Source organism: Pteropus vampyrus, unplaced genomic scaffold, assembly GCF_000151845.1.
Source record: "Pteropus vampyrus isolate Shadow unplaced genomic scaffold, Pvam_2.0 Scaffold124, whole genome shotgun sequence".
NCBI lineage: Eukaryota > Metazoa > Chordata > Mammalia > Chiroptera > Pteropodidae > Pteropus > Pteropus vampyrus.
The window spans coordinates 1,835,725-1,847,089 of NW_011888905.1; the positions used below are offsets into that span (position 1 = coordinate 1,835,725).

The 11,365-nt window shown below is 60.3% G+C and overlaps 2 protein-coding genes across 6 annotated transcripts in view; one reads left to right on the forward strand and one right to left on the reverse strand.

Annotated features, from left to right (window-relative positions):
• ASH1L (ASH1 like histone lysine methyltransferase) overlaps nucleotides 1-3,656 on the forward strand; it is a 106,031-nt gene extending 102,375 nt beyond the window's left edge. Inside the window, 2 exon segments of the mRNA XM_023534302.1 lie at nucleotides 650-995; nucleotides 1,278-3,656. Coding sequence (XP_023390070.1) covers nucleotides 650-995; nucleotides 1,278-1,369 — 438 coding nt within the window. The 3' untranslated portion in view covers nucleotides 1,370-3,656.
• Nucleotides 3,657-5,607: 1,951 nt separating this feature from the next.
• Nucleotides 5,608-11,365, reverse strand: part of RUSC1 (RUN and SH3 domain containing 1) — a 9,257-nt gene continuing 3,499 nt past the window's right edge. For 3 of the 5 annotated variants that reach the window (XM_011366407.2, XM_011366409.2, XM_011366410.2), the window contains 8 exons: nucleotides 10,397-10,495; nucleotides 10,155-10,231; nucleotides 9,873-10,047; nucleotides 9,680-9,785; nucleotides 9,416-9,462; nucleotides 8,222-8,768; nucleotides 7,582-7,710; nucleotides 5,608-6,302 (listed from right to left, as the gene is read on the reverse strand). In XM_011366407.2, the coding sequence (XP_011364709.1) occupies nucleotides 6,134-6,302; nucleotides 7,582-7,710; nucleotides 8,222-8,768; nucleotides 9,416-9,462; nucleotides 9,680-9,785; nucleotides 9,873-10,047; nucleotides 10,155-10,231; nucleotides 10,397-10,495 (1,349 nt within the window). In that variant the 3' untranslated portion in view covers nucleotides 5,608-6,133. Of the gene's footprint in view, nucleotides 6,303-7,581; nucleotides 7,711-8,221; nucleotides 8,769-9,415; nucleotides 9,463-9,679; nucleotides 9,786-9,872; nucleotides 10,048-10,154; nucleotides 10,232-10,396; nucleotides 11,084-11,365 lie in introns of those variants that run through there. The other 2 variants (XM_011366411.2, XM_023534370.1) reach the window with 2 other exon arrangements.

Sequence of the window (11,365 nt, forward strand, 5' to 3'; positions counted from 1 at the left end):
TAGGTTTGAACGATTGGAGATGGAAAAGAAGAGGATTTGGACAGAGTCCGAAAAGCCCCTTCCTTAGGTTTCTGCAGCTTCCCCATGACCCCAGGGCGCGTCACCCCAGGGGCCGTGGTCGAGGAGCAGAGCGGGGCGGCCGGGCTGTAGTGTCTGGGCTCGTTTCGGACGTGGGAGGGGTTCTCGAATGCAGCACCGAGGCTTCTCTTCGGTTCCTTTTTCCGCTGAGTGGGGGCACAGCAAGTTCTTTACCTCCACCGATAGCTTACTCCGTGGACGGAGCGCTCAGTGTGAGATGCGGAAAGATTCAGAGACGCGAACCTCCCCCGAGATGCTGGCTGCAGTTGGGCCGTTGGTGTCGCAGGGCTGTGCCACACTTCTCAGTACTCACGAAGTGGCCAGTGAGAGCTCGCTGAGCAGTGTGACCAGCTCTGGTGTATTTCACGGACTTGGCCGGATTCCTGAAAGAAAGAAGGAAAAAAATTGAAACTTACAAATAGAAATTAAATTTCTGAGACGGGGTGGTTCATTCAGAGATAACGAAGCGGACACCAAGCCAGGTTCCCTAGCCCCGAGCCACGGCTCTGACCACCAGGCTCTGGTCTCAGCCGTCCTGAGGCCCCGGCCCGTCGTCCCCTCCAGCCCCCAGTGACCTGCTCAGCTTGACTCCAGGTTTGCACGTCCTTCCGGCAGGTCATCCTGGAAGTCCGAGCGCTCAAAGCCTCCCCTGAAGGACCTGGGCCAGGAGGACGACGCTCTGCCCTTGATTGAAGAGGTCCTGGCCAGCCAGGAGCAAGCAGCCGATGGGATGCCCAGCCCGGCGGAGCCGGAACGGGACGGGGCCGGAGCCGACGCCAGCGAGGGGGACCGGAAGCCAGAGGAGCGGAGCCGAGAAGCGCAGCCAGCCTGCTCCCCGGAGGAGCGACGGCACAGCCAGCGGGAGCGGCTCAACCACATCTTGCTCAGTCTCCTGGACAAAATCCCTGGGAAAAATGGTAAGAAGGGCGCGGCTGCTGTCTGGGGCCGGAGACCAACGGGAGGCGAGGGGGAGGGGAGGAAAGGAACAACTTGCCGTTACTCGCCCAGAGTGGAGGGCGTCCTAAGAGGAGGAGGACACCGTCCAGTCGTCCTGGCAGTGCGGCCGGGGCGTGAGAGGGTCTCCTGCTGACCTGGGGCCGAGGAAGGAGGTCACCGCACACCTGTTGCCGCCTCAGCGCTCCGTCCGGAGCAAGGCGGGCAGCGGGCGTTTTCATGAGCCTTCTCGGTTCTGTTTTCAGCCATCGACGTGACCTACTTGCTGGAGGAAGGATCAGGCAGGAAGCTTCGAAGGCGCACTCTGTTCGTCCCAGAAAGTAGCTTCCGGAAGTGAACCTCGGCCACGCGGGCCTCGGCTTCCGGGACCCCGCGGCGCGCATAGCCCTGCCTCCTGTCCTCTGAGTGGACAGGGGTGGGACGGGTCCGTCCAGCAAGGGCATGGGGCCATGTCGGTGACATTAGGTACTTAGTAAACCTTGGAGCTAATGGAGAGGAAGAGGAGGGTCCATCTGACCAGCTCGGCTTATCTCGTTTTCCTCTCCCGCTCCACCCTGAGGGCTCGCGGGGTGCGGGGAGGGGAGCACGCAGGGGATGACCGAGACCTTTGGTACGTCACAGCACTGCCCCTCCCCCGGCCTGGGCTTCTCCGTGTCATCCTCTGACCCCACAGGCACTGCTCAGAAGCTGCTTCCTATACCCAGGTATAACTCAGAATCCACAGGGATCGACCCGGCCCCCGCCATCTGTCCTCCGCAGCCCGGGCGGTGGCCGGGCTTCCCCCCAGACCCCCGACAGTGACGGGCCACACTCCCTTCTTGCCGACAGGTCAAAACGAAACACAAGTTGACAGCTCAAAGCACTTGTAACTGCTGCCCCCTCCCTACCTCTGCTCCCCAGAACGGAATCACGGAACAGGGCAGGCCCCCATGGGGTCAGAAGGGCACAGTACTTACTGTAATTACCTGTTTTAACCTTCATAACCTGCCAGACGTAATTTTTTCTAACGGAAGGCCAGGCCCCCGCCAGCACATGGGCGGTTTATGCGCTGTGGTTTGTGTGTGTCTGCTATGCTGTGCGAATGGAGATTCATTTCAAAGTAAAATCATCTTAAAACCTACATAAAAATGAACTCTAACCCCCGCCAAACGAAAGTCACTACATAGACTGTTGAACAGTATTCGCCTATCAGAGTATTTGCTGTGAGTGTAGATTAGCAATTGAAAACACTACTCTTGTTTTCTTAATTGTACAGTTTTCAGTGTCCACCTCTTAAAGAGACAGTGTGTCGACCCCACCCCTAGTCCCGTCTCCTCCACCCTCCTGACGACTTCCTCGTCGGGGGGCTATCCAGGGTGTTTCCTTCCTTCCCATTCTCTTGGCCAGAAGTTCAGACAATGCTGTCTCTTTAAAAGTAAAATTGAAAAGGCTTTGCTTTGTTTTCTCTCAGACATACATATGCATATACGTTTTAGATGTTCTTCTAAGAGGAAAGATGGTTTAAACGTGCCAAGCCGTGTGCGTGTATATATGTACGTATGTGTATGTGTAGATATATCCGCTGCCCGACCAGTAAGCAATACGATAGCAACGAGCCCCGTCACCTCTTCTGATTCTGGACCAACGCTGTCCTGACTGCATTTCCCTACGACGACGACGCTCTGACTCGTTTAGGTAGAAACATTGACCACCTTCCATTCCATTGACGCTTTTTTTCTTTTCCTCCTTTCTGTGTCTATCTTGAGGGAAAAAACACAAAACAAAAGAGAAAGGGGATGCCAGAGATCCCCTCGAGCAGAGAAAAAGCAGAATAAATATTTTATTAAAGAAAAAAGAGAATTAAGAAAATAGTTTGGAGTATTTTCTTACTGTAGAGAAGCACTGTACATTACTAAGAGGCCTGGGTGTCAGCTACTCACATGTGGAGCTGGAGAAATCGCATGTCCGAGCCGTCGGAGGGGTTTCTTTTGGTTTGCATTTCAGGGAGCCAGGTGGGAGGGAGGCGGGGCAGGGGCACTTTGGGGGTCTCCTTTTAGTCAAAAGCAGGAAAGTGACAAGAAAGAGTTTAAAGTTCAATATTTCCTTTAATAGTGTTAAACACTAAAATTTTAAAAAAGACGAAAAAAGAAAAAAAAACTTTGTAAAATGCGAAAACAGAAGCAAAAGACACTACGCTCTGTCATTTTATCTTTCTTTTGTTGAAAGACTAAAAACTGAAATGTTTTTTAGACAATCAAATGTTAGGTAAGTGCAAAAACTTGTTTTTTCTTACTGGTGTAGAAATTAATGCCTTTTTTTATTTTTCGGTTATTTTATAATAACGAAATAAAAAGAACCCCCTAGCTGCCAGGCGGGTTTTGGTGTTTGAAATGCGGGGCGAAGCACTACATCACTGCAAATAGAGACCGTTAGTCTGCATGTCTGTAGGCTGTGTGATTGCGGAAAATATAAATGCTGCTAATATATTTCCTTTTTACAAAAGCATATCTAAATAGATGATTGTTTTGATGTTAATCTTTGTAAATTATGTATTACCAATTTTAACATTGGATGTAATTGCATAAAAAGCTTGCATCTCAATCCTTGAAAGTCTAGTATTAAATGGAAAAAACTTTTCCTAACTACAGAGTGGTGAGCTTGCTCTTTTTCCCCCTTTCCTGTTCTCCATTTATCTTCCAGGACCCTCTCCATCCTGTTTCCAGAGAGAGCTTTTTAAAACCACAGCATCAGCATCCCGGCCCCTACGTGGGCTCCCGCCGTTGACTGCTGGGTAAAGCCATCTCCTCGGTGGTGGGGTCGCCCTGGCCGGGGCCAGTCTGCCCACCCCACCGGCACAAAGAGCCTCCCCCCCGTCCCTCACCCGCGTGCCGTGCTCTCACCCGCTCCTCGTAACCCAGGTTGGCAGTAACGTCAGGCCACTGCCATCGGAAGCAGGTCGCGTGTATGCACGATTTGACGTAATCTTCAGAACGGCCCTTTCAGGGACCGAAACCCACTTTACCAGGAAGGGAACTGAAGCAACAGAGGTGAAGGGACTTGCCCGAGATCGGAGAGCTAGTTAACCCTCGTGGAGCCCCCTGCAATTGTCCCCGTTTCGTGGAAGCGAAGACCGAATGTTGAGTCGGTGCAGTGACTGGCCGGAGGTCACCTAGTACTAGCGTCAGAGCCAGAACGCCAGTCATTAACCTTCATCCCAGACGGGCGGGTCAGGACTGGCCAGCGCGGCTGCACTGGCCGACGAAGGGGCGTCCACCCGCCCGCGGCGGCGAGGCCCAGCGGGCCGCGGACGGGGCGGCAGCGTCCGTTTCCCCGCTTGCCTCTTTTCACCTGTGCTGCCGACCACAGCCGTCCGCCCCAGATGACAGTGCGAGACTGAACTTAACTTCACAGCAGCGTGCGGTCTACTTCGATGCCCTGCAACGCGGTCTAGGTGCGCCGACCTCACCGAGCCCGGGACTCCTCGCTGGGACAGCCGCTGCTCTAAAACCAGGCCCTGGGGACAGGGCCCTGGGCACGTGGTCCAGAACGGGGAGTGCAGGGCACCCCGTGAGAAACAGGTGGTTCCTGGGCCCCGGGAAGCCACGGCCCGCACGAGGGCCCTGCGGACCGCACGTGGAGACACGTTGGTCCCAGAGTGTGCTCGACGTATCTGTTTGCGTAACTGCCAGCATCATAGAAATTAGGCTTCCTTTGCAGCAGTAACTAGCAGCGGCCGACACGTCGTAAACTGGAGTCCTCAGACTCCGGTGAGCACAGCTAGGAATCCCCAGAGGCGCTCAGAACCGGGGACGAGAGGCATCGGCCCGGGACACACCTGAGATGCAGAGGTCACAGAGGACAGCCGGACACAAAAAAGCAAAATTAAAGCGAGGAGCAGGGAACAGCGGGGATGGGCCGGCACGGGCCTCAGAAATGACAGACGAAAGTGTGACGTGTCGGGGTCTCACCAAGCCCGCCCAAGGCTACAAAGCTTCGGCCCCGAGGTCCCTCCCCTCCTGGCCCAGCCTGTCGCCAGCCGGGTTCCCAGAGGCCAGAGGCGAAGGCGGACGGCGGACGTCCAGGTTCCCCACGTTCCACCTCGGCTCCCGGCTGCCCGCCTGTCGCCTGGTCATGACGACAGCCGTCTCCCGTCACCTTTTGGCCCCTGCCCACTGGGCCGTCATTTGCGGGATTTCCGCCACCGTGTCCTGGAAGCTCCAGACCATCTTGGCTCCTCGTTTCAGGAGGCTGAAGAGACGCTCATCATGCTGACGAAGTCCTGGGTGTCAGCTTACCGTGCTCTCTGCGGTCCCTCCACCTCAGAGCGGTGGCGTCAGAGGGAAAGCGGTGGCCCGGGCAACCCCGTGCTCCTGCCCGTCGCCTGGGATGCAGAGCCAGTGAGCAGTTCGAAGGGCGACCGGAGTCTTCTCTCTTGTCTCACACCGGCTCAGGCTCCGTCTCCCAAAACGGCCATCGAGTCTCAGAACAGGGGCGCAAGCAGGGGCCACTTTGTTCTTCAGGGAGCCATGAGGACACCTGGGCCGCCCTCCCCTCCCCCACAGCCCGTGTCCCGAGTCCGGCAGTGACACACACACATTCAACTCCCACACTTTATTGAGACAAAGGAGAAAGGAGAGAGACCGACAGCACAGGCCCACCCGCCAGGGGCGTCCGGACGCCGGCACCCACGCGCCATGAGCACATGATAAATACGGGCGAGGCGGGGCGGGTGGCGACACAGGGCACCAGAGGGCCTTCTGGCCACGGGAGCTGATGCACACACCGGGCCGCAGAGTCCACGACACGTGACGGAGGGGGCAGGCTTTCCATTTTGCACGTGGGAGGGGAGGGGCCCTTGTGCAGACGAGAGGAAGGAGTTTGCGTAGGGGGGTCCCTTTCATATATTTGGAAGGGGAGCAGATCACGACTTACAGGTGGGCACGGGAGGGAGGGAGGGAAACTTATTTTACACATTAGCAGAAACGGACATGGGCGGGAAGTGCCTGTCCTTTTGCGACAGGGAAGATGCTCCTGGGATGGTCAGCTGACCCGTTTAGTGTTCACAGGCCACCCCACTGGCAGCTGGCAGGAGAGGGAGACAGGTGCAGGGAGGGAGGCCGGCCTAGAGAACGAGAGAGGTGTACCCCACAGGCACCAGCCCCTCCGCTCCGTCCCGCGCACAGCGGATCCAGTCCTCGTCCACGGTGGTGACGACGCGCAGCACGTCCCCACGCCGGAAGCTCAGCTGGCCAGGCCCCGCAGCGCTGTGGTCGCAGAGCGCGCGGACTGCCCTGCGGGGAGCCGGAGGACGGTGCTGGGAGGAAGCGAGGCGGGGCGCCCGGCTGTCCCCAGGCCTCCGCGCCACCGTGCGGACTGTCCCTTCGGTTCAGCTCAGGGGACGCTGACTGGGCCGGAGGGGCCCCGCTCCCACCGCGTTGATGCCAGCTGGGGTCCCAGCCCTCGTGAGCCCCACACCCACCCTTCGGCCGCTTACTCTGGGTGCTTCAGACCCAGCACGTGCAAACTCAGTGACTCACCCGCACCCTGCAGACCAGCCCCTCCTGTCCTGGGTACCCCTGAACGGCAAGCGCCAGGCCTCTCGCTCACATCAGTCACCACAACCGGCTTCCTGTCTGTCCCTCCCGCCGCTCAGGCCACCTCCCTTCCCAGCCCCACGGCCTGAAGCCCAGCAGTCTCCTGGGTCTCCCTGGATCTCGTGACCTCCCTCCCCGGCCCCGCCCTCCACACAGCAGCCAGAGGTCCTCGAAAACACGGGCAGGAAGACCAGACCCTGCTCAGACCCCACGGTGACTCCCACTGCCCCAGGGGAGGTCCAGGCCCGGGATAGCCCCAGCACTGCCGCCGCAGGTGCCCGCGGCTCCTCCTGGTGGCACTTGGGCCTCTCCACCTTTGCACCCTGTCCCTTCCGGCCCATGTGGAGCCCACACCATCACTAGGCCTTCTCTGCGCCCCCAAACCTAAGGAAGAAGTCCCGTCTATAGACTCGGCCTTCCTCTCCTAGGGTCCACCACACCGAATTTTAGCCACTCGTTTATTCACTGGGGTCTTCACTGGACCATAAGCCCCTTGAAGACGGGCTGCGACATACCTCCCCGTGTGGCCGCTCCCCTGCGTGAGGCTTGGAGCATAGCAAGTACCTGAAAACTACTGCCGAGTGAATGAAAAGCCAAGAAGCCTAATTCAGTGCACTGAGACGCCGAAGGAAGCCAGAGCCCAAAGCAGGGGCGGCCCCTGGGACCAGGGGGAAACACCCCACTGAAGGGCGGCGCGGTGCTCCCCAGCGCACCCAGGCGCACACCTCTGTGCCCAGGCTTGGCCTTTGTGACAACCAAAACAAAGGCTCCTCTCTCTACAGAGCAAGAAATGGCTCAGAGAAATGAGCGTCACACCATTACAGATTTACATGCAAACTAAGCACCTCGCAGCCCGAGGCCTTTTACACTACCCCGCTCCGCTCTGTGAAGACAGAAATGCGAGCTCACACGTGCACACACACCACACACCACACACACACATGCCACGCGCACACCAGGCACCCCCGATCCTCACCTGTGCGTCTGCACCATGCTGGGGGCTGAGGCCTCAAGCTCCTCGGCAGAACAGGGGGTCTCAGGAGGTGCCGCCCGCTTCACCAGAGCCAACACATTCACTGTCGGAGGCAGCCAGCTAGATGGTCTCCTGGAGGAAAGGACACAGGGTCGCACAGGCCGCCCCGCCTCCAGAAAGACGCCCCAAGAGCCCAGGGCTTCAGAGGGAGGAAGAACCTGAGGGGCTGAAGGGTGGGTAAAAGCGGTCAGGAGTCGGTCGTGGAACACAGGGGCCGCTGGGGTGACCCGGGAGGTGACAGCAAAGGTCTAGAACACCAAAAATCACAGAGGGACCTGTGGAGCCAGTGGGCCAGACGGACCCACTGGAGAGCGCCTGAGGCACCAACGAGTGGACGGTCCAGCCCGGGCAGAGCCGAGCAGAGGACCAGAGAGTAGACGTCCGTGGCTCTGAGGGCCCGGAGGCGCCACGGAGGACACGTAGGTACTTCTGTAGCCATGACAGTGCGTGCACCGTTTTTATAGCTCCTGGCTGTAGAAAAACCAACAGCCAACCTCCGACCTAACGGCTCACTCTAAAGTTTCAAATTGGGGTGACTGGGGCTCTGGGAGGGAGTCAGGGAGGGGAGCAGGTACCCCATTACCTGGACTTCAGAGCTCCAGTCTCGGTTTCGGCGAGGCCCCCAGGCACTCCAAACAGCCTCCCCAGCCACACGCCTCTGCCAGGTGCCGAGTCCTCCGCGGGCTGCAAGCTCTCCTGGGCGCCCCCGGCCGCAGTCCCCCGACGCATGGCGCCCCACCGGGGAAGGGAGAAGCCCTCGGCGCCTCCGGAGGCATAGACCCGCGAGGCCTGGGTCAGCTGCTCCCACCAGCTGCCTGCTGCGGGAGGGCCTGAGGGGGCTGAAGGGCTGGGGGGGTTCTCCCCAGAAGCCCCACGGAGGCTCTGGGCCAGCCGACCCCCCCAGTGCAGCAGGGCCTGCACAGTCTGTTGCAGGGCTGGAGGCGAGCGGGGCGCGGCGGGAGGCTGGGGGGGCCGCAGGGGCAGGTGGTGATGCTCGAAGAGCAAGTCCAGGTGGAAGGTCAGCACCGAGAGCGGCTGCAGCAGCAGCAGCAGCTCCGTGGACAGGGAGGGGCAGCCTTCCCGGGCCAGGGAGAAGAATCCGGTGGGCAGATACAGCACGGACAGCAGGCCTGGGGAGGGGCGGGCGACCTCAGCCCCTGCCCTGGGCCGAGCCCTCCCCGCTTCAGCCCAGCAGCAACAGACACCCCCTCCCCCAGGCCTCATTTGCCGCGGGGCGCGGGGCGCGGGGGCAGAGAAGAGAGGGGCGCAGTAGGCACAGGGCTGACACCCCCGCCCACGAGAACCACGGCCTAGAGTGGGAGACCTGCGGGGAACAAATGGTGACAAAAACCAAGCAACAGAAAGGAGGACTTGAGGCCGTGGGAGCAAAATGGGGGTGGGGGTCAGCCTAGTCTGAGGGTGGGGGTGCAACCCCACTGAAGGAGCACCCCAAGGATGAATGAAAGTAACTGGAGTTGGGGGGAGCATTTTAGGTGGAGGGAAGGAACAGAAAGGAAGGCTTGCAGGACCAGGGAAAGGCCCAGTCCTGGGGACAAGGGAGTAGGTTACGGTGAGGATCATGACCTTGGAGGTTACAGTGAGGATTGGGGTCTTCCCCCCCTGGGCTATGGGACTCCTTGACAGAGTTGTAAGCAGAAGATCAGGGGCACGGATTAAGATCATTCTGGCATCAGCGGGAACCAGCAGACCAAGCCCTTCCCTTCCCCTCCTCCCTCGTAGCCTAGCAACCCCATCCTCTCCCATTTGAGCCTCTGACCTGCATCTTCCTGGAGACTGGAAAACCACAGCTCCAACTGCTTAGTGCTGGGGGAGAAAAGAGGCAGCAGAGCTTCAGGGAGGGGGAGGACTCCGGCCCCCTCTGGGCGGGAGCAGCAGATGAGATTGGAAGAGGGCCAGCCTTCTCGAGGGACGTGGGGCACCACCACTGTCCCACCTGCGACACCCCTGCAGTGCCCAGGCGAGGGGCGGTTGGGGGCGGCTGCGGGGGCGGCGGGGAGGTGCCGGAGAGAAAGCCACTCACTTGAGGAGGCCCAGGATGAAGGCATGGAAGCGGCTCCGGCTGCTGCTGAGCGGGGCCAGGCGGCTGACCTGGCTATACAGCGTTCCCAGGGACCGAGTGCCGCAGCCTGAGGACGCAGGCACTGTCAGCCAGGCCCCAGTCCTGCCACAGTCCCAGCCCCGGTCTCCACCTAGTCCCACACGCTCCCCGTCACCTGGCTTCACAGACGCCTCCACCACGCTCCAGGGGCTGCTCCTGCGCTGCCCAGTGATGAGGTCCTTCTTGAAAGGCTTCAGCCCATCAGCCACCAGGGCGTGGAGGGCCGGACAGAGGGTGGTCAGCACCAGGTGCCCCACATCCGGGCTCAGCCGGCTATCCCCCAACTGGGCCTGGAGGCAGCGCAGGGGGCCTGGGTCCAGAGATGCCACCAGTCCCCTCCCCGCCAACTGTCCTGGCCCCCAGACATCACCCCACACCCTCCCACAGACACCTTCACCTTCTGAACCAAGTTCCGGGCCGCCCCAAAGTGCGAGATGATTTTATCCACTGAGGCGCTCACGGCTATCAGGAGACCTGGGAGAGGGGTGGAGAGGGAAGAAGCATCAAGCCCCCTGTCGCCTCCAGGTGTGCCCGAGGGGCTTAACGAGATGGTTCATGCAATCTGACCACGACAGAGGAGGGCCCAAGGGAGGGGCAGCCGGTTCCCGAAGCCAGGGGTCCGCAGGCAGGGTGGCCTACCTTTTTTCTGCTCCTGCAGCTGGCCAGTCCCGCTCTGGGCTTCTGCCATCCACAGTCGCTGGGCTCCGGGGACGCCGGCGAACGACCAGGAACTACGGACTGGGTGAAGGGAAGAACGCGGTGACACTTAACCAAGGGTTACCCCAGGACTCCAGGCTTCTGCACAGGTCACCTCCTGCGACTCTGCAGCGCCCCTGCCCCCGAATGGTCTTGGGAGAGGGGACACAGGGCTGGGTAGAGCACGGGTCAGCTCGACCCGGGCCCCCGTAGTGAAGTCCCGCCCCGATCCCAGCACGCTCGGCCCCTCTCCGCCGCCCCTTCCCCGTTCCCATTTCCTTCCTCAGGGCCGAGCTCCCACCTCCTCGATCCCGGAAGTCCTGCTCGCACCAGGATGGGAGGTGACAGGCGAAGGAAGGGAGGGGCACCCTCTGCCCGCCCCAGGCCCTTGTCCCGCCCGCGGAGACCCGGGGAGCACGTGGGGAGCCCGGACCAATGGAAAGACAGACAGACGGGAATGGGAGGGAGGAGAAGGAGACAGGGGACCCAAGGGCTGGGAGGCTAGAAGGAAGGCGCCGGGAAGGGGAAATCCAGGTACCGCGGCAACATCTCGGCGGAGGGCGCCCCCGTGGCCCACGTGGGGCCGGCCTCGTGGGGGCGGCGTGCTCAGGCCCTTTTCGGCCAAGAGGCTCGTGGAGCCTCACCCTCCACGCTTCCCGAGCAACGTGGAGGTCAGGCCCAAACTACACTGGCCAGGGAATCCACAGAGGGTGTGATCCAAGGTCCTTAACAATAAACTTGCTGGGACCGCCCTAAACTCAGTATGGAAGCTGGGCAGGTCCGCGTCCACTACGCCGGGGCCTCGAGGGAGAGGGGCAGCCTCCCCGCAGCACGGGAGCGAGTACGGACTCCGCAACACCTGCTAGGAGTCGGCCCCGGGTCGAGGGGCGGGGCCGGGAAACCCGGGAAAGA